This window comes from Anopheles aquasalis, chromosome 2 (assembly GCF_943734665.1).
Source record: "Anopheles aquasalis chromosome 2, idAnoAquaMG_Q_19, whole genome shotgun sequence".
In the NCBI taxonomy this organism is placed as follows: domain Eukaryota; kingdom Metazoa; phylum Arthropoda; class Insecta; order Diptera; family Culicidae; genus Anopheles; species Anopheles aquasalis.
Window position 1 is genome coordinate 44992501 of NC_064877.1, and position 20000 is coordinate 45012500.

The window sequence follows — 20000 nt, forward strand, 5'->3', positions numbered from 1 at the left end:
CGCCTCTTAATGTATCTCATGTAATCAATCCATTTTTGCTTTACAAAAACGTTACGATGATGAAAAACAAATATTTCCATAAGGATAAACATGAGGATTCTGCCTGTAATTCAGCTAATTTCAAAATTATCATGGATGAGGATTCAATAATAGTGTGGAGATTGCTTTTCAAATTTCATGTTGGTCAGGCTGGTTAGATGTGACTAGTAGGGTTGAGATCATTAGGAAATGCTATTTGATGACCAACCTTATCCAGCTCAGTTCCTTTTAAATTCAAACAAACTAATTAGCGTCAATTCTTAATTACGATTGACGTTGCACTACAGGGAGTGCATTTTATAACGGAACGTTCAATACCAAATCATGGATTAGAATATCTGTTGAAATTATGAATCTTCTTTCCAAAGAACAATAACACGAATTTCAAATATTACAAACTTTTCTTCTCATTATTTACAAACTATTTATCTTATTTTTCGTATAGTTTAAGCTTACCATTCAGTTTCAGTGTATTCAGCTTCCATTGTATCTTTTTTTTGTAACTCTAACGACGTAGAAAAATCTGTTGACTAATATCCTATCGCATTATTAGCCGTTAATTTAACTTGACTCATCTTGACCACCCGATGAGCCGTTTTGATATGTAATATGAGAAATGTCCAGAGAACGGTAATAAAATAGTTCGATTTGGAAGCAGTGTTGACAGTCGCTTCGTAGCACGACTAATTAACACCATGGGACATTGACAGATCATTCAAATAAAATATTTCAAAATTGACCACCATCAATTGGGAAAGACTAAGATCATTTGATGCAATGATTTGTTACGACTAAGGCCCAAGTGTTTTTGAAAACCCACATTTGTAGGCTGCTCATAATGTTTCAATAGTTGTATTTTCAATGCAATTTTATTTTTATGCAATTTATTATATTATTTAAAATATTGGAAACATAAGCTTCATTTTTCTCTGAGAGGTAAGGTATTCCTTTTGATTCATTTACTTTATTTTCAAAACTTGTCAATATTTTGCATCACATGAATATTGAAGGATATCATCAACACCACTTCAACCATGTAAGAAAGATGAAACTAAATCGACCATAATATAACCAGCTCAAGAATACGAAAAAAACTACTAAATAGACTGGTTTCCATATGTGCAGGTTAGCAAATAAAATATAGTACTTGGATAACCAATGAAAATAAGCAAACGAATGGCAAATATCGTCCCTGTTGTATGGTTATAGAATGTACATAAATCGTTATTTCAGAATCTAACTACCTAATCCTATTCAAACTGAACGTCCCGTTTAATTTGGTAAACTATTGAAGTGCAAGTGTTCCTGCATATACAAACTACCAAGCAACTTGCTCTTCTGATTCGGGCACTAGCGCTTCTCGCATAGTGACTGTCGAATGACAATTTCACGATAAACTATTTCCGACTTGGTTTTAAAACTTTCTCCTTGGTGTATGCGAAACAAGTCAATCACGAGAACCACGTTGAATTTATTAACGCTCTCTGGCTTGTATTATGGGCTTGTGGGTTCTACCCTCTTCCATCTATCCCCAATACATTTCACTTATTGCTTTTTGCGCACAAAGCAACCGGAATCTATGATAAAAATTGTAATTGTCATAATCGCATTGGCATTCTTAATGATGCTGGCAATAAATGTGCATATTTCATTTTAAATATTCGGATGGAAATTAAATATTTTCATAACCGATAAACAAATAAATAAAATATGTGAAATTTATAGTTTTAGCATATATTATATCATAGCAATGCCTTAAGGATTCAGCAACACTTTATGCAATAATCCTGAATATAATGCTTCAGCATACTGCCATCCATGCTCTGCAAAGAAACCGCGAAAAGAATATTGTACGGAAAAACTCAATTGAAACACTTTAAATGCTATTTATTATAGTATAGGCAGGGATCCTTTTCCAAACCAAAGGTAATTCGGAATTTATTACGTACTCGCATGAAAATCATTGAAATGTATCAGGGTTCATCCCGTAGCAAACGCATCCAAAAACTCACTGAATAATAATACTAAACGATTTCCCACGTAAAAACTGTTATTATGAGGGTGCTTTTCGAATGGTTTTCACCCATAATCATCAAGTAATAACCATTTTATTTTGCATATCTTAAATATTGGCCTATTTATATTAAATAAAGCTCATTCAATATGCTACCATAGCATGTGCATTTTCTTGCTACAAATACAGTGAAAATTTCTATCTACTGTTTTATTTTATTTTTCGCTGTCTTGCAATAAAAGCTCAATAAAAACCGTATATCCGTACCGTATATTGTCGATATACGTGTAAAAATCGAGAAATGGTGTTTTTTTTGCTAAGCAATGGCAATACGAAAAACCTTTTGTGGTCGTACGTGTGCAATCGAGATCATTTTTTGTGCCACTAACAGGAAAATATGATATTGGAGGAACAGGAAAGCGATTCTCAAGAACCTTTTCTTCGCGATTTCAGGGTATCAAGATGCGGGAACGCGATCATGAGCGCCATCCCGCAAAGTACGATTGGAAGAGCGTGAATATGGGAACCTTCAACTACTTTGTTGAAGGAGACGTTAAAGAAAATTCTACTTCAATTCAACAATCGCTCCAGATTTTCTGCTTATCCACCTTGTACGAGATAGGAACTCTCCAGACGCAATTGGAAGTATTTGCCGTGAAAGGAAAAGATTGCCATTTTGCCACCGAAAGCATTTTTCTTCGAAAGAATTTCTGCGGAGATTCCGTGAAATATTGTTAGTATGAAAAGACTACAAAAGCAACAATTGAACATTCAATAGCATTTCGTACTCGTTCGACTATATTATCATTATCAAAAATGTAATTTATGAAATATAACGTAAATTTCCTAAAACCCAACGATTCAGCATTGAACCATCAATCCAACTGACGAACACGTACGACAAATAATTTGACTAATGAATACGCCTTAATCCACTTCTTTGATGCTTCATGAATAACATCTATGATCGACACCGCGAATTTCATACTTTAATTATCGGTCCTGGTGTGTTCTCCAATGTTCCGAAATTGGGACAACGCTAACTAAATCTATACACACAGCACAATACGAAAGAGTGTGATAACCCCGAAAATACAAGTGCGGATGCATTATCATACAGACGCATGAATCCTTCCGGAGATTTAATCAAGTATCATATTCGACTACCTGTTAGTGTGGCTACATTATGAAAAATAAATCAAGGCTGCATCAATTTAGAGCACACTTGCTTCCGAAATGCTTTTTGTCATAGCGATACGAGCGTTGGTGATAAAATACACTTAACTAACTACATTCCAACTAACTCTGAATTATAAAATGATAGAATATTGCCATGATTGCACCGAATATTTTTTGCAATTGCTAGAAGAACTATTAAATGAATACAAATACTAGAGTAGATTTAATAAAGTCAATATTTTAAAAAAATGCATAAGCCGGCGATACATGAAGCGTAAACTCTCGTATAAACTCAGAGTGTAATGCCAAAAAGATTATACTTATGTCAAAAAGATTATAGGCCCGCGGAGCGTAAATCCGAGCGTAAAAGCAAGCGTAAACTCTGCACCAACATGAAGCGTAGCGTTATAAAGAATTGAACGTTCTACAATCGCTAATACAGCAACTAACATCTTAAAATATATAAAAAGATGTTCGGAAATCAACTTATCACGTCGATTTATGTTTTTTGTGGCCAGAAACACATGTAATTGATGTAATAGCATAGTGTAATTGCAGATGCACGATTGTAATTGCAGTTGACGTTTCAGTATAAACTTTTATGCGATTATGCCTGCCACACGAAGCGTAAACTTTTTGGCATTACATTCTGAGTTTATACGAGAGTTTACGCTTCGTGTATTCCTGCCTATAGGAATGTTTTTTAAACATGTCATCATCCTTAAATCTGAGAACAGCTGGCTTTAAGGTGAACAAAAATTTTGGAACTTTAAACATTCTGCTTTATGAAAATCTAGTGCAGATCATATCATGCAGTCACTACGTTCTTCCAACATATGGTTTGTCATCTGGTGCCGTACTCCAATCGTGTTCAGTTTTTTCTAAAGTCACTCTATGAGTTTGCGTCGACAAAAAAACTATGCCAAAACAGGAACCAACTAACAGATACGGCATCCGGTTTTGGAATCGATGTTGTTGCTAGCTTGGCCGCGGGCTACGCTAAAAACCACAAAAAACATTCTTATATTTTTAGTTTCAGAGAACGTACCACCTAAGTACAAAGGTGACTTCACCATCACCTAACAGGCTAGTGAGAGCCTAAGTACCAGAACTTGTTTAGTTGAAAAAGATACGAAACTCATTTGTGATCCGTTGCTTTGTTTTTGCTTCTCGAATACCTATTCATCGCCATATGCAGCTTATCATTTTACTTCTTTTGGATGTCAACGAAGAGTTTAAAAATGAATAAAAACAAAAAAATCATGCTTGTTTGCTGATAGGAAAACGGGAAGAGTAAAAACATTGTTGCGTAGGAAATTATACCGCTAGCAAAATTATGAGCATAACACCTACCCCACATTGAATAAGAAAAAGTGAGTTTAAAAGCCGTTCGATCGTTAATGATTGTTCAGAGCATCGCAAAACATCATCTTCGTGACACGTTATATGAGCATTTTAACTCATCGCTAATCCTACATATTCTCATGTTTTCTCACTGGACCATATTGATTTTGTAGATTATGACACCAACACAGTTATCTAGCTATTATCGGCTATGCGGTTTATGCAGTCAATAAATTGTTGACAAAGTACATACACGAACAAGCTAACAAATGTCATTTTTTAGCAATTGCATGCATGCATGCTTCACTATCTTGCTTTTATCTGTTTTTGAGCCTTTTCTATGATGGGTGGCACATGTTGATTGCTATCATTGGCCGATTCTGAATATTAATGCTTAAATCCGATAACCTAATGTACCATGTTCCTATAAATTCGGTAACATTTTTTGCCACATTGTTCGCGTACATTGGAAAGCAATTATAGAATTCGTTGAATAGTTTTTTCATGAAATACATGAGCTTAGTAAATGAACTATACTCTCTCGAAGCCTCGATTTATACCAACTTTTGATTTAATTCGAGAAAGTTCTTTCTCTCTCTTCAAGTAGCTCAGGAATCAAACGAAGCGCTCTTCGGATAAGCCATTAGTATGTGCACATCGGAAGGCTTATTCCAAACGAATGTCCTTACATTCAATCCAGGCCTTCGAATCATGATACACCATAAATCATAATATATAGTGAATTTAACCATTACCGGTTGATCTAGGTTTGCCAACGGAAGCAGTTTTTGGCTAAAAATGATGAATTAGATTCCTTGGCTGATGTGCACAGGCTGATGGTTTTGTGAATAGTTACAAGTGGCCTAACGAGCACAACGCAAAACGTCGTCAGACAAATTAATCGACATTCGCGTGATTTCGGAGTACTACTTTCACCATCACATCCTTTAGGTTGTGTGTGAGTAACATTAAGCATACTATCAAATACAGATCCCAAACCAAATGCTACAATATCACAAGGATCCCATAGCCACTAGGTCATAAATCAAGCTACCCAAAATCACTTCTGCTATGCTTTTTCTTGGAATGGAGCTCTGGTACAGATTGACAAATGAGCAGACAAGTTTGGAATAGTTAAGTAATAATATCTTTTACAATTGTAATCAATATTTTTTCTTAAACACTTTCTCTTTTCGTTGTTCCATTTTATAATGTTGCAATAGTAAACCACTAACGAACCAGTTTTACTTGTAGTATTTAAAGTGCATTCAAAATTAAATTTTAAAACAAATTGAGATGCCTGAACTAGGTGGAATTCAAGGTGCTGGTAATCTATTGAGAGAATAATACCGAATTCCCACATCTCGTATTCTCAGTTCAAATTGCAGGTCAATAAAATGTAATTGAAGATTTTTGCGATAACGTTCTTCTATCCATGAGCCACAACCATCTTCTCAAAATTCCAAACTTACAATCAAAGAGCCGAGTCGCCAATTGGATCAAAGATTTACCTGGAGCTTCGTTGTTCTTTGTAGATTGGTTCGATTTGTTAGTGTAGAAAATTATCCTGAACAGTACCATAAATTAAACTATCAAAATTGGAATCTGCAAATGACCGATTAACGAGATTACACACAACCAAGAACCAGCTTTTTTTAATTTAAAAATACTACAATTTAGCACACCAACCCGCATCGTCCCGAAACTGCTAGGTTGCAAGGTTCCTAACATCCTTTACAATTATTCAAATTGTTTTCTTTATGCACTTGCCTCGAAATCTGTTGGTTATTTTGACTAAAGCATATCCGGTGATTAGCTAAAAGGATAACCGTATGCTAGCCAAATTGGTCAATAAAACTCTAATCATGGTGGTTCTCATCTGTTTTAGTGCACATTTAAAATAAACAACGATACATTATTATTTGGGAATTGGGAACAAGTGTCGGCTACTCAGTGAATTAAATGTGGCTCTATAAATTCTTTATCGTCGTTGATAGGGTTCATCGATTCTAGAATGCACGATAGGAGTGAGTAAGATTTCCAAAACATCAAGCGCATTTTTCCAATTCTGGGTATAAATCGGGTCAAGAAAGGGCGATGCTTTTAAGCCAAATGGGTGCAGTGTATCTCACAATAATCAACATAATCGGAAACCCAATGTTAGGAAGGCAATATAGTCCAAAATTCTATGCAGGTTCGTACATGAAGCATGTTAAAGAGCTTTAAGACAATTATTGTTGCACAATATTTTCGTTCAGGGAAATATTGGGAGAGTTAGCATTCACCATTATTTACCTAACACATTCAGAACACTCAATAAATCTTACAACATATTCTGTTCGAGTGCCTGTGATATCTTTAAAGATGTATTGGCTTTTGATTTTACTTACGATTGGACTAAGCGTAATGAACAGAATATCTTCGACTTGTAGTGTTCTATCCTCAAACGAAAAATTAAAATGTAGTGCTGACTTCATACCATTTCTTTAAGTCCTGCTGCAGTCATCAGTGAAAGCGAGAAGAAATAAATCCACTACGAATTGCAAGCTTGAAGCTCCCGGCAGCAGTAGGAAAGAAATAATCCCATTCCGCAAAAAAGAAATTACGAAAGAGATCTCGACAGCAATAACAAATGGACACAACATTAGCATCTCTGCGGTCCAACAACTATCCAGGCGGCGAGGCTTTACGCTTTTTTAATGTTTGCCTTATTAACTGAATTGCTGTTTATATTTATAGTTTTCTTAAGCCAGTCACGCAGCAAGCATTCTTTTTCTCCAAGATTAATCGCACGTGCCCTAATTGTGAGTGAGGAACGGTCGAATTGGAAGGACAACATTTACTGATGCAACGCTAGACTGGGCGATAGGGAATGTTATCATTGAGAAAAAGATTTCTACGAAGCTTTGATCCGTGGCTTAGAAACTGCGAAGATATCTTGCTAAAGGACTACGAAGCAAATAGTATTTGAACATAGGAATAATCCGCATTAAAATAGATCCCTTGTTATTTCCTACCTTTGGTCGTAATTTTTTAAACTATTTCACGAAACTAGATGACTTGTTCTTTATTTCAGACTGTCTTAAAAAATAAACTTTGCATTTTTAACAGATATCATATGAATGTGCCAAAATGCAAAGTATTTTAAGAAGCGTGTTAAAAAAGTCATCTCTTATCAAACTGCTCCTTTGGTTTCTGAAGGAAGAGATCGATATACACGGGCACCAATCTCCTGATGAATGAAATGTTAAAAAAACAATAGAGAAAGAAAGCAAACGGCAAACATATTCAATTCAACAATAAGCATGCGAGTGGATTAGCGACTTCCTATCCAACAGAAACGTGGAAATGCAGGCCGGAAAATAGATAGCGTCCAGAGCAGTGTCACAAGAGCTCTCGCAAGAAGACGTACTATCGTCAACAATGATCAATCTATACACTGCCCAGTTCCACAAAAGCAACACTGGAGGAAAGTTTAGTTTGATTCAGTACGCAGACGACTTCGTGATAATTGCTAAAGTCGCGACTCGTGCAATCCAGAACAAACTGCAAAACCAAGGTCCTGCGGAACTGGATATAAAAAAGGTTGAGCTCTGAGCTGGCTGAGCAATAGACAAAGCGCTCAACAAAATGCATCCGTTAAGTTGTTCCGTTTTTTATGGATTTTCACGGTAGTAGGATCGAGTAGAAATTTAGATAGATAACGGGCTAATTGAATTAGACAATTAATCCTGATCAGCTGATATCCTGTGTATTTTCAGAACCGTTGAAGTGCTGAACTGGTGTTTTCTCTCCGATATCCGTTTCGCAACTGGTTACGTGGGTGAGGCCGTTTCTACACTGCGCCAAAATTTTCGCTGCCAAAACGAAACTTATAGGATTCCCATAGAATTCCTATGGGAATATACAAGATTCCTATGGGAATCCAATAAGTTTCGTTTTGGCAGCGAAAATTTTGGCGCAGTGTAGAAACGGTCTGAACATCGAAACGTCAGTGAAATGAAAACATTCATTTTTAAATTCAGTACGATTTTCCACTAAGAATTTCCCGTGAAAATTGAATAAGAAAAGTGTGCCGGGCCGGAAATGTACCTCATATTTGTGATCACGTTTATTTGCTTCCTGATGGCGTTCAGCTCAAAATGCACCAAAAAGGTAAATCCTTCCCCCACATGCCTCGACGATTACGACTCACGCGGCCGGCTTTCGTTTCAGATAACACCTTTGCTGTTCCGTGATAGTTCCGAAGTATGCGCTCTCAAGGCGGAGATTGCCAAATTACGGGTGGATCTGGCGAAAATATCGATGCGCGAGGAGTATATCAAATACGTAAAGTGCGAAAGAACGGTGGTCGCGATGGAGACAAAGCTGAACGAAGCGAAAGAGCGCGACAACGTGTCCCGGGTCATGTACGAGTACGGTATTCAGTACGGTTCCATGGCGGTACTGGGACTAGCGCTGCTTTGCATTTCCTTCTACTACCGTTACACCCCGATCATCGTTTTCGGGAACAACTTTAACTTTGCACCGTTCGGGTGGTTCATCAAGTTACCCACGGACGTGCCCAACTCGATTTCGGTGGTGTTCTGGATTGTGGTCAACAATTTCGTGGCGCGGACCGTGGCGAGCCACGTGAAATAAACGGGAAAACTTGCTACTCACGGCCAAAGATACTCGTTATGACTTGTTGCTGTAGTTTGCTAGGAAGTCTACTTCCTTCTCTATCCATGCGCCAACCCTCAGAAGCAGCTCTTCGGAGAAGTGGTCACCCATCAACTGCAAGCTAAGTGGCAACCGTCGAGAGGACAAGGTTACCGGCAAGGACAGTGCCGGAATTCCTGCCATATTTGCTGATTGGGTGCAAAAGTCCTGAATCGCACATTGATCACGATTGTTGGATCGAATGAAGTCCTTGTACAACGGAGCATCGCTTAGCGTGGTCGGCGTCAGTAGAACATCCACATCTTTAAACGCTCGAACAAAATCATTCGCAATCAATCGGCGCACTTTAAGGGCTTTCTCGAAGTACTTATCGTAGTTGCGACGTAGCAGAAAATAATTTCCGGAAAGAATTCGGTTTTTAACCACGCTGTTGAAGCCTTCCGCCCTCGTCTTGGCGTACAGTTGCTCCGTGCTTGCGTCTTCCTTTGACCGATGCCCGTACTCGATTCCATCGTACCGTGACATGTTGCTACTGACTTCGCATTGGTTGAGGATTGAATAGACGAAAATCGAGGAGGCCGTGTATGGCATCGACACCGATATGACCGTTGCGCCGGCCTGCTCCAACAAATCAGCTACCAGTGTCCAAACATCCAACACTTCCTTGTCCAAACCCTGACAGTGGTACTCTCTCGGGATGCCCACCCGTAATCCTTTCACACAGGCCGGCTCGAGTTTGATCGGAAGAAAACGCCTTTTCACGGTGGTGGAGTCCCGGTCATCCGGACCTGCGATAGCATTAAGAACAATCGCACAATCTTCTATCGTGCGTGTCATAATGCCGGGGACATCCATTGAGTTGACCAGGGGAATGAGCCCATGCCTGGAGAGCAGTCCATATGTAGGTTTCAGACCGACAATCCCACAATACGAAGCCGGATTCCTCGTTGAGCCTCCAGTATCCGAGCCAAGAGCGGCGTAACACAATCCAGCGGCCACAGCAACTGCCGATCCTCCGGAGCTACCGCCCGCTATACGGAACTGATCATCTGCGAGATTTTCGCTCCAACTGTTCCGTGTCGGTCCGAAGATGGAATCCACACAACCCGACCCCATACCAAACTGGTCGAGGTTGGTTTTACCGAGCACAATCGCCCCACGTTGCTCCAACCGTTCCACGACCGTAGCACTGTACGTTGGAACAAAGTTCTCCAGCATTCTGAAATGGACACAATAATGAAGCTTCATACAATCCAGAGAACTGCAGAGACCCATACCGCGAGGCACATGTCGTGTGTAGTCCTTTGGTACAAAAATTGTCCTTTACCGCGATCGTTACTCCGTCGAGGTTCACATCTCGGGGCGCATTTCGGTTCCATCGTTCGCGGGATTGCTCGGCCTGCTGCAGGGCCTTGGTGGCCGCAACTCGAACGAAAGCATTCAGAGATTTTTGGCGATCAACCGCAGCTAACGTTTGTTCCACAAGCGATCGCGGATCCAGCGATTTTTCTCGAAAACCTTCGGATATTTGCCGGATCGGAAAACGGTTCATGATTTTGGTTTGTTTTGAGCCGGTTTTTTACCCCCTTGGCCAGATTCGAACGACCGAAATTGTGCAATCGGGTGCAGCACTGCAACGGCACGGAAATGACACAGAACGCTTGGGCAAGGGCGAAAGTGGTTACGGGGTCAACCTTTGCTGCAAGAGTGGTGTACCTTTGGTTTTAAATTGGCCGGTAAAACCACTGTTTCCGCGTAAAATTGCTGTAAAAAGTGCGAAATTCTTCACATTTCTGCTCTGTTCCATACACTAGACCAATAAACAGCACTCTGGTCGAGGTTCACGTTGGAATATAAAGTTCAAGACGCTTTCAAAACTGCACCCAGCCGCAGCACGCAGAATAGACGAGGTGGAAACCACAAAAAAGGGCGTCTATTGCGGCCAAGGCACACGCAAGGGCATCGGAAATCGGCACCGGTTCGCGATACCGCTACGATCTTGCTACATCAATCGATTTCTCCTTCCAGCCACCAACGGAAATTAACAGAATATATTTGTAGCGACCTTGACTGGCTTCCGTCCACCTGTCAAGTCGCGCGCGCTGGATCGCTCCTTTTTCATCGCAGCTCTCGGACGAGCAACACGCTCCAGCATCCGAGCTGCAGGGCCGGATATTCGCACACGTGTGCAAACAAAACCCAATATCCGTAAAGTTCTTCGTTAACTGAACTGATCATACATATACCCCCACACGAGTAAAGGATAACGTGCTTCTGGTCTGCAATCTGCTGTATCCGACGAGCACCATCAACAACGTCGATGGTACGTTCGGTACAATCTTTCATATAACGAATCTAGCACGAGCACCAAGATGTGTCGCTACGGCACGAACTGCTCGTGAGTTGATTATCACTTTGCACATCCACGGTAAGGCGGCATCCACGGCGTCTCCTCATGGCCCTGTCTGATCGATCTTCCTCTATTCCAGCAAATCCTCGCCCTGCGTCATATCACCAGTCCCGGCCGGAGGGGCGGCCGCTACACACGGTATGCAAAAGTCCTGGTTCCCGCTTAGCTTCCGGATGCTGCTCGACGAAACTCGAGATTAGTTCGCTCAGGACGACCTCAAATGGGGAACCAGCAACAATCCCGATACTGTCGATCGAATTCCCTCTTAGTTCAACCCATCCACAGACACCCTCCGAATGTATAGCGATCGAGGCTGACTCCATCGTGGAGCTGATCGATTTTCACGATAGCCTAGTGGCCACATCTTCTCAGACACCGACCTTCGAGGCGTTCCCCGATGATGACTGTGAAGGAAGTGGTTTGATTATGCCCGATCTTCTCGACACAGTTGAATCCATCTACGAACTGGCGATCACCTATGATACCATCCCGTCGCCTTAGCTGAAGCATGACTGCAGTTCCGGTGTGTTTGCTACCTCTATTGAAGAGTCCGATCTGGAGCTGATCCACGACTGCCAGATTGAGCGGATGTATCAGTTGGATCCAACCGATCGCTTCGATTTATGTCCATCGGATATCGCCTTACGACGTTTCTTGCTGTACCACGGCAGCAGACATGCCTCAGGAAGGTGGCGGCAAGCATTCGAACGGATCGAAACCACCGCTGGTAGAAATTACGACCAACAAGTTGGCCCTCCGTCCATGCACGTTAGAACTACAGATTGCGAAAGCTTATGAAGACGCTCGAATCAAACGGAATACTGTTCAACCGTTTTCCCAGAAACGGCACAACCGCTTTGCCAGTGGATTTACCACCGTACCAGGCCTCGCTGTGCAATTTGTCGTTCATCCGCTGGCTGGAGGCAGTGATCGAACAGCTCAACTCCGTCATTGAGTACAGCTCCGATGGACGACCCGATCGACAAATCGCTGCCTTCGGGCACACTTTACCATTGGCCACCATCTACGGAAACCGGAAGTAGTATAGCAACATCCTACATCCCAGTTATTCAAGTTTGCAAACCACAACAGGCTTCTTCACGTCTTCGTAACCTAACCCAATAGCGCTGTGCTTCGAAAAACACTTTATCTGTTGTGCCAGTGGCCAGTTAACAGCTATCTAGATCGAGGTTCCCCCAGTACGGCCACAACTGTACGTCATCATTACCATCGTTACACCGTTAACAGCTATGCTGCAGCCCATTTACCTATCTTCTCTCTTTGCTCAAATTGAAAAAGAATTGCAAGAGTTGTACTTTAAACATGTGGCACGTAAGTAAACAACCGCTGCCGTGACAAACGGATCGACGATGCAATAACTTCTCTTATCCGGGTCCGTTTCAGTTCGCAAAAAACTCGATGCCATAGCCGGTTCTCTATGTGATTCAATGATTCGACGAGAGCGACCCAATGCAGGATACGTTCGAGGTGACATGAGCTTCTAATCGAAGCTGGGCACAATCGGTCGTCAGCTCCGTGGTGTGCGGTAGATGAGCACCATGTCGACCAGCTAATCATCGGTACCGCTTCGGCCGATCATCCGGCGTGCATCGATACGGGCCGCTGCTTGCTGCAGTACAAGGGTCACAGTGCTCCGATCATCTCGATACGGTTCCATTCGACGCGTGATATCGTGCTGACGGGTATTGGTGACGCGACGATGGCACTGTGCGATATTGCAGGTGGCCATCAATTAGGACTCCATTCACCTGCTCATTATCGAAAGTCGCTCTGCGGAGGAGTATCTGGAGGACGAAGACGACTCGTATATAGAGCACGAGTGCACTGATCTGCTACGGACCCCGTTGTGTGAGTTTTCCGGTCAAGGCGGTCACAAGGCGGTGGGGGATGAACTGTTCTTTCGGATGAAGCAGAGCAACTCAATCCACCTGCTAACAATCCAAGACATGTTTAAGTATGCGAAATTAGAGCCCTTTTTATTTTACATTTCTATTTGATCCCCATACACCAATCATAGTACAATGTAATGCAACGCAATCGCAACTATTTCCATTAGCGGTATTAGCGCCTGCCTAACCGAACTAATCTCGCGGCCATAGATTTTTCGCATGTTTCCGTCTATATACATTACTCTAACTATTTTAAATGTATCGGTTAAGAACCATCTATCGTGATCTTCACACGAAAGCTTGTACGTGGGCATAAATAGTACTGTGCCTCCATTTTCCTTCCTAAAATCGGGGTACAGGTCGTTTATATCCTCGCCCCATGATTTATTAACCACTGCTTCTGCTGTCCTCACTGTTGGGTTTCCCTCACATGTTGCCGCTACCTCTTTGAGAAAGTAGAAAGATTGTTCAAACCGACTAGTCGAGTTACTTTCCAAATTGCCGTCCCTGCGGACACTGGCCGGCATATAGAGTAGTAGATGTGCCGACAATGGAATGCTGTTCCCATCACTCTTTAAACATGCATTAAATTCGTTTAGCATTTCTTCTGCTCTATCTATGTTGCCTTTATAAATATTGTAACTTAGAATTCTTATAGCAAGGAATAATCGCAAAAAAATTCTATTGGTCGAGGTGTCTCGGTTCATGAACCACACAAGTATATAATTAAATATTATTTCGAAGTGTAGTCTAGTTAACTCGCTCCTTTTGCTTAACCCATTAATATCGTGTTTCTTGAGCTCGGTAGGCAACTGAAACGCAAATTTTTTAAGGATTTGGAAAATTGCGGCATTGACCATGTACTTCTCGAATATCTTAGGAAAAATATTTCCATAGACTAGATGTAACACGTCCGTGCACGACACATCCAACACTAAGTCAAGTCCCAGCATATGTCGAAAAGGTGCAAGTTTCACCTGGTGTGGAGTCACTGGCTCATCTCCGTCTTTCTTACCCCGTTAGTTCTTACCCCGTTAGTTCTCACCCCGTTAGTTCTTACACCTTTGCACAAGTCCATAGCCTGTTATAATAGCTCGCGCTTCTAGGTCCACTAGGCAACGTTTCACGCAGACCTCGAACTGTCGAACGTTTATGGCGAGTTTCGTGCATTCCAGTATGTAAGCGTTGCGCGCGAATGTTTCAAAGAAAAAAATCCGGTGGCTGCGATCTCATCGTACTGCTGCATAACGAAACCTCTTGCGTCCCGTGCTGTTCCTGGCCCTTCACTTCTAGCGAAATGACCCATGTCGTATATTTGACTCCATGACTGTTCACCTGCTCGGTCCAATCCACGTGGCACCTCAAATGGATGGTGTTCCCTCGTAGAAATAGTACAATTTTTGTTAAAGCTACGACTGGCAATGAGATGAGAACATATTAATTACATATTAGAAGAACCAACGGTGGTTCCGTTGAATGAAAATATTAAAACCAATATACTTACCGAGGACATAATGCCAATACTCGCTGTTCCATTCCGTCACCACTTCTATTGGTGTGGCATGTGGCTGAACTGTAGAATTACAGTACAAATGGTCCTCATCGCTTTCATCAGATTGCAGATTATGCAATAAACATTCAAACCGAGCTAAAATGTCGGCAAACTGGGCACCATGCGTCTGTAGAAGAATATAAAATTATGAAACATTTTCTCTATTACTAACCAGAATGTTGTTAAATTGCAACAGTATTCTCCTTTAGCCGGCCCGTTTTGCTAAACATTTTAGCACATGCATCGTGCTGGAAATTCAAATTGGTGGCAGGACACTTTTTCTTGTTGGTGGTTTTTAGGAATAAACGGACAGTCGAACAACGGCAGGAAACGGAAAAAGGGAAAGTCGCGCGCGTACGAAAATTGAATTCCGCCGATATTCTACTCATAGCCTTCTACTTCTTCAACTTCCATCTTCGTCACCAAGGGAAACATGTTTACTCCGGGGGTAAATAGATTCCAAAGCGTGCTATCTTCAAAGTTAATTTTGTGAAGAAGAGCAAGTACAATGCGCAGCATTTGCGGAAGGCCTTTTTAGGGAAAATGTGAGCGGAGAGTCGCGTGGTGCCTTCCACGCGGACCGGGCGGATGAAGATTGTTGTGGTTATTATCGGAATGAAGCGAGCAAGGTTGAATGAAACAAAGGGATGGAAAGCTTATCAAGACCTTCAATAAATAGAGAAACTAAAGAAAATGGTCTTTAAAAGCATGAAAAATTTAAAAGAAACCGCGGGAGAGCCAGCTTCCGGACTCTAGTTCCTCCCGTGGTGTCACGCTATTTTATGCTGCTCTCAATGCAGATGGTGTAAAAGTGAATGTTCCGTGTAGTAGACTCGAAAATGTTCTTTACTGTAGTGTCCTCGTAGTTGATGCTAAGTTTTGCTAAGAAGTAGTCAGAAGAAGTTAAATTAAAGGCAAAAGGATTTGAATAAAACGGTTCCAATTTGTTGTAGTGCTTTTTTCCATAGGCGACCGCGGAAAAAAACACAAAGACACGAAGAGAGTGTATTAAGAGACAGGTGAAGTCACCAAAACGAATACCTGCATGTAGAGAACGCAATTTCTATCCAAACTCATGGGAAAACTTCGGAAAAACAGCGGAAAATCATCGTTTAAAGGCTGCTGGGAGCTGAATCGGACCAGTATAAACGAAGTCGCGAGTCGAACTCTTGAAGCCCGCGCAGTTGTAAACGCGGAACTGCTCGAAATAAGTTAATTCGAGCAGTTTCTGTTCGCTGCTCGAAATGAAGTCGAGCAGACACTTTCGAGTCGAGCAGAGGCCCCTCAGAGAATCGTGGCTCGCGAAGGGGATTCCGGCTCTCCTTTTTGCTACGAACGGGAAATATTCGATTTTCTTTGCCGCGGAACAAACATCGGCCGCCACCGGTTCTGCAGCGTGGCCAGTTCGACCGCTCGCCCAACCCGCCAGCAAAGTTAAGTGCTTTCGCGAACGATGGCCGGAATTCTTTCGATATCATCCCGAAATCTGCCCCGGGCGGCCGCACGGTTCAGCCTGCGCTCGTTGGAGGCTGCCCAGGAGGTGAGTGGTGCCAGAATCCCTGTCCGAAACCGGGGCTTCCACGCCTTCCCCCTCCCCCCCCCCACCCCCTTCTCTTTACCGGTTATCCGGTGTGTTGTGCGAAAATCTGCCGACAATGTCTTCTCCGCTAAAAGATTATGTAATTCTCTTCGGCGAAAACGGACCAGCCTCCTCTCGCGTGAGGCTGGGCGAGCGGGGAGTTTGGGTCAAGGCTAGCCACCGACGTCCACCGTGGCTTGTGCGCCATGATCAGTTTTGCATTTTATCTTTCGCTCTCGCTATTTTGTAGGTTAATGCTGCTGCCGGATCGCGGTTCCAGGTGCGCCAGCTGAGCGTTGTTGCACGGTCAGCAGTTGCCGATGGGAGCCGTCGCGGTGCCGTGGCTGCGGCTCAAAAGTGAGAGATGATAGTGTTTGGGTTGTATTTTTAGCGAACCACTCGTCACATTCTCGCCCGTCTCGGCCTCGTGCGCCCGCTTCGGTGTGGCGGAATCATTGTTGTAGTCAATTGCAAACATTGTAGTTTGGCTAAGAGTACAGATGGGGGTGTGATCACATGGCCGAACGACCGCCCCCCCCCCCCCCCCCTTAGCCGCGAGAAAGCGCACGAGGATCGAGCGGCGAGTTTGTTTACCGTGGCGCGCAATGCAGCGTTCGTTAGCGCGCAGGTTCTAATCGAATTCTCTGTTCAATTTCCCGATTTCTGATAGCTCAATCCGTGCACCGGAATGGGGCCTAGAACGCACCATTTTCACGTCCGCCCGGATGCTGAACTCGGAAATCGTGAAAGTGCCTCCGTTCGCCGACTCCGTTTCCGAGGGAGACGTAAAGTTCGAGAAGAAAGTAGGCGATGCCGTGGCGGCCGACGAGGTTGTCATGGAAATCGAAACCGATAAGACCACCGTCGGTGTACCGGCACCGGGCCACGGTATTATTGAGGAAATCTTCGTGGCGGACGGCGACACGGTCAAGGCCGGCCAGCAGCTGTTCAAGCTGAAGATTACGGGTGAAGCCCCGAAGGCGGCTGCCAAACCGGCTGAAGCTCCAGCACCAGCGGCTGCTGCACCTCCTCCACCTCCGCCACCACCGCCAGTAGCGGCGGCCGCTGCACCGCCTCCACCGCCACCACCAGCAGCTGCTGCGGCTCCACCGCCACCACCACCGAAACCGGCCGCTCCGATCAGCAAGATGCCGGTGGCAGCCATCCGACATGCCCAGGCAATCGAGGCGGCCACAGTAAAAGTGCCACCAGCTGACTACAGCAAGGAGATCACCGGCACCCGCACGGAGCAGCGTGTTAAGATGACGCGCATGCGACTGAAGATTGCCTCACGTCTGAAGGAAGCGCAGAACACGAACGCTATGCTGACGACGTTCAACGAAATCGACATGAGGTGAGTGGAGCTAGCGTGTGATTACATTATCTTTATCACACGCAAGCAAGCCCGCTTCGTCCATCGGGGATCGTCGGGGATCTGGAGTGGTCTTATCGCTGCTGGCAACAGCAAAACAAGCGTAATCTTGACACGAGTCGCATACTCGTACCTTAGGCCAAGCCTCCAATCGACAGTGGGAGTGTAGTAGTAGGATTCCCGAGTCAAAATTAAGTCAAACGGGACCAGATTTCATTAATGGGGTTTATCGTAGATCACGTGACTCATTGCGCCGGTTAGCGTACGATGCGTCAAGCCGATGACGAATGCGGCGTGGAAAGGGGGTTTGCGTTTGAAGGCCATGGGAATTACGTCATTCATGGTGGTTAGGGGATGGGTAAGCTTTGAACAGGAAACGCATGCGCCCCATGATTGGTCGAAGCATGAAAATATGATGTCCGTAACGAGTTCATGAGAATGAACGTCGTATCCCTTTACAATGGGAGCTGTTGGCGGAGCAGGTGTTTTTAAAAATAACGCTGGGAATCTTTAAACGCAAGCTTCTTGTTCTCTTCCGGATGATCCGCTCCATCTGGATAATGATCTTTAGTTTATGTCATTTGCTTTGCACCCGAAGTTTGATTGATAATGCTCAGTTTTTTTCTTTTAATGGTTTTTCGCCAATTTAAATCTAAATCGACCATCTCCTTCACAGTTTCATCATGGACTTCCGTAAACAACACTTGGACGCGTTCGTGAAGAAGTACGGCATGAAGCTGGGCTTCATGTCTGCTTTCTGTAAGGCAGCGGCCTACGCGCTGCAGGATCAACCCGTTGTTAATGCTGTTATTGGAGAAAACGTGAGTATTTTCAATTAATGAGAACGTATGTTCGTTGATGCGTAGAAGCAATTTAATGGACAACCTGTTTATTACGTTTCGTTCTCAGGAAATTATCTATCGCGATTATGTAGATATTTCGGTGGCGGTAGCTTCGCCAAAGGGCTTAGTGGTGCCCGTTTTGCGTAACGTCGAGGGCATGAACTTTGCCGACATCGAGCTGTCGATCGCTGCGCTGGCAGATAAGGCGAAGAAGGGTACATTGGCGGTAGAGGACATGGATGGTGGCACTTTCACCATTTCGAATGGAGGCGTGTTCGGTTCGCTGCTGGGTACTCCCATCATCAACCCACCGCAAAGCGCAATCTTGGGCATGCACGGTATTTTCGAGCGTCCGATCGCAGTTAAAGGACAGGCAAGTAGACCAACCGGGTCGAAATGCAGCATTATTTAGTGCAATACTTTAATACGGTTTGCTCATTTGTTTTGCTCTTGTCTGCAGGTTGTAATCCGTCCAATGATGTATGTCGCGCTGACCTATGACCATCGGTTGATTGATGGACGTGAGGCCGTTACCTTCCTGCGAAAGGTCAAGGCTGCCGTTGAGGATCCGCGCATTATCCTGGCGGGCCTGTAAGCATGCAAGAAAATCAACCAACGCCGGCGTTCGTGCAAGTCAGGGATTTCCCGGTAGAAGCATCAGCTCAAGAGCGGCACGATGATGTAGGCTGATAGACTTACTGCAAAACGATAGCGATAACGACGAATGCGATAAACAATGGATTGAATCGAGGCACGACAACACACACTTTCGCTTAAGCGTAGCATCACAAGCATTACCCAAATAACCGGCAAAATCGCTACTGATAAAATGCAAGTATTCTTTGAATCTTTACACTCACTCATGTTTCACCACTTGAGCCTCTTGGAGGACAAATTGCAGTAGAAACGGAAATTATTAGTAGCCACGTTCTCATGTACCACCTGTAGCCCCATTCGGCGTTAAGGGGAAAACGATCTTTCGGCGATAGCACGCACAATGGGTACGACGATTTTTTCCCTTTGCCTTCGTTTTCGACACTTTCAAGTACACGTCCGTCGTGATTTCGTGTATTATTGTTCGTAGCCAGTAGAGAGAC

General features: G+C 43.4%; 3 protein-coding genes and 1 long non-coding RNA gene across 4 annotated transcripts in view; 3 read left to right on the forward strand and 1 right to left on the reverse strand.

Moving 5' to 3' along the window:
- Window positions 1-9249, forward strand: part of LOC126572408 (uncharacterized) — an 18500-nt gene extending 9251 nt beyond the window's left edge. The window contains exons 2-3 of the mRNA XM_050231687.1: window positions 8602-8731; window positions 8792-9249. Of these exons, the coding sequence (XP_050087644.1) occupies window positions 8663-8731; window positions 8792-9217 (495 nt within the window). The 5' untranslated portion in view covers window positions 8602-8662 and the 3' untranslated portion in view covers window positions 9218-9249. The remainder of the gene's footprint in view (window positions 1-8601; window positions 8732-8791) is intronic.
- A 4-nt stretch (window positions 9250-9253) lies between these two features.
- On the reverse strand, window positions 9254-10790 carry LOC126572399 (glutamyl-tRNA(Gln) amidotransferase subunit A, mitochondrial). Its single transcript, XM_050231665.1, has 2 exons — window positions 10516-10790; window positions 9254-10457 (listed from the first exon to the last, which is right to left on the reverse strand). Exons 1-2 carry the CDS (start codon window positions 10788-10790, stop codon window positions 9254-9256), a joined length of 1479 nt encoding a protein of 492 aa, XP_050087622.1.
- Window positions 10791-11369: 579 nt separating this feature from the next.
- On the forward strand, window positions 11370-15776 carry LOC126572409 (uncharacterized). The gene is made up of 3 exons (XR_007607958.1): window positions 11370-11666; window positions 11728-12980; window positions 13053-15776. It is a non-coding gene; the product is annotated as an uncharacterized LOC126572409 (long non-coding RNA).
- Window positions 15777-16388: 612 nt separating this feature from the next.
- Window positions 16389-20000, forward strand: part of LOC126572400 (dihydrolipoyllysine-residue succinyltransferase component of 2-oxoglutarate dehydrogenase complex, mitochondrial) — a 3937-nt gene continuing 325 nt past the window's right edge. Inside the window, exons 1-6 of the mRNA XM_050231666.1 lie at window positions 16389-16650; window positions 16940-17046; window positions 17360-18043; window positions 18738-18882; window positions 18971-19276; window positions 19364-20000. The exon at window positions 19364-20000 is cut by the window's right edge and continues 325 nt beyond it. Of these exons, the coding sequence (XP_050087623.1) occupies window positions 16564-16650; window positions 16940-17046; window positions 17360-18043; window positions 18738-18882; window positions 18971-19276; window positions 19364-19498 (1464 nt within the window). The 5' untranslated portion in view covers window positions 16389-16563 and the 3' untranslated portion in view covers window positions 19499-20000. The remainder of the gene's footprint in view (window positions 16651-16939; window positions 17047-17359; window positions 18044-18737; window positions 18883-18970; window positions 19277-19363) is intronic.

Excerpts from the sequence above, each read along its gene's own strand:
- LOC126572399 (XM_050231665.1), bottom strand. The coding sequence starts at position 10,790 with ATGAACCGTTTTCCGATCCGGCAAATATCCGAAGGTTTTCGAGAAAAA. Across the intron at positions 10,458-10,515 it reads CACACGACATGTGCCTCGCG|AATGCTGGAGAACTTTGTTC; the intron begins GTATGGGTCTCT and ends TGTCCATTTCAG.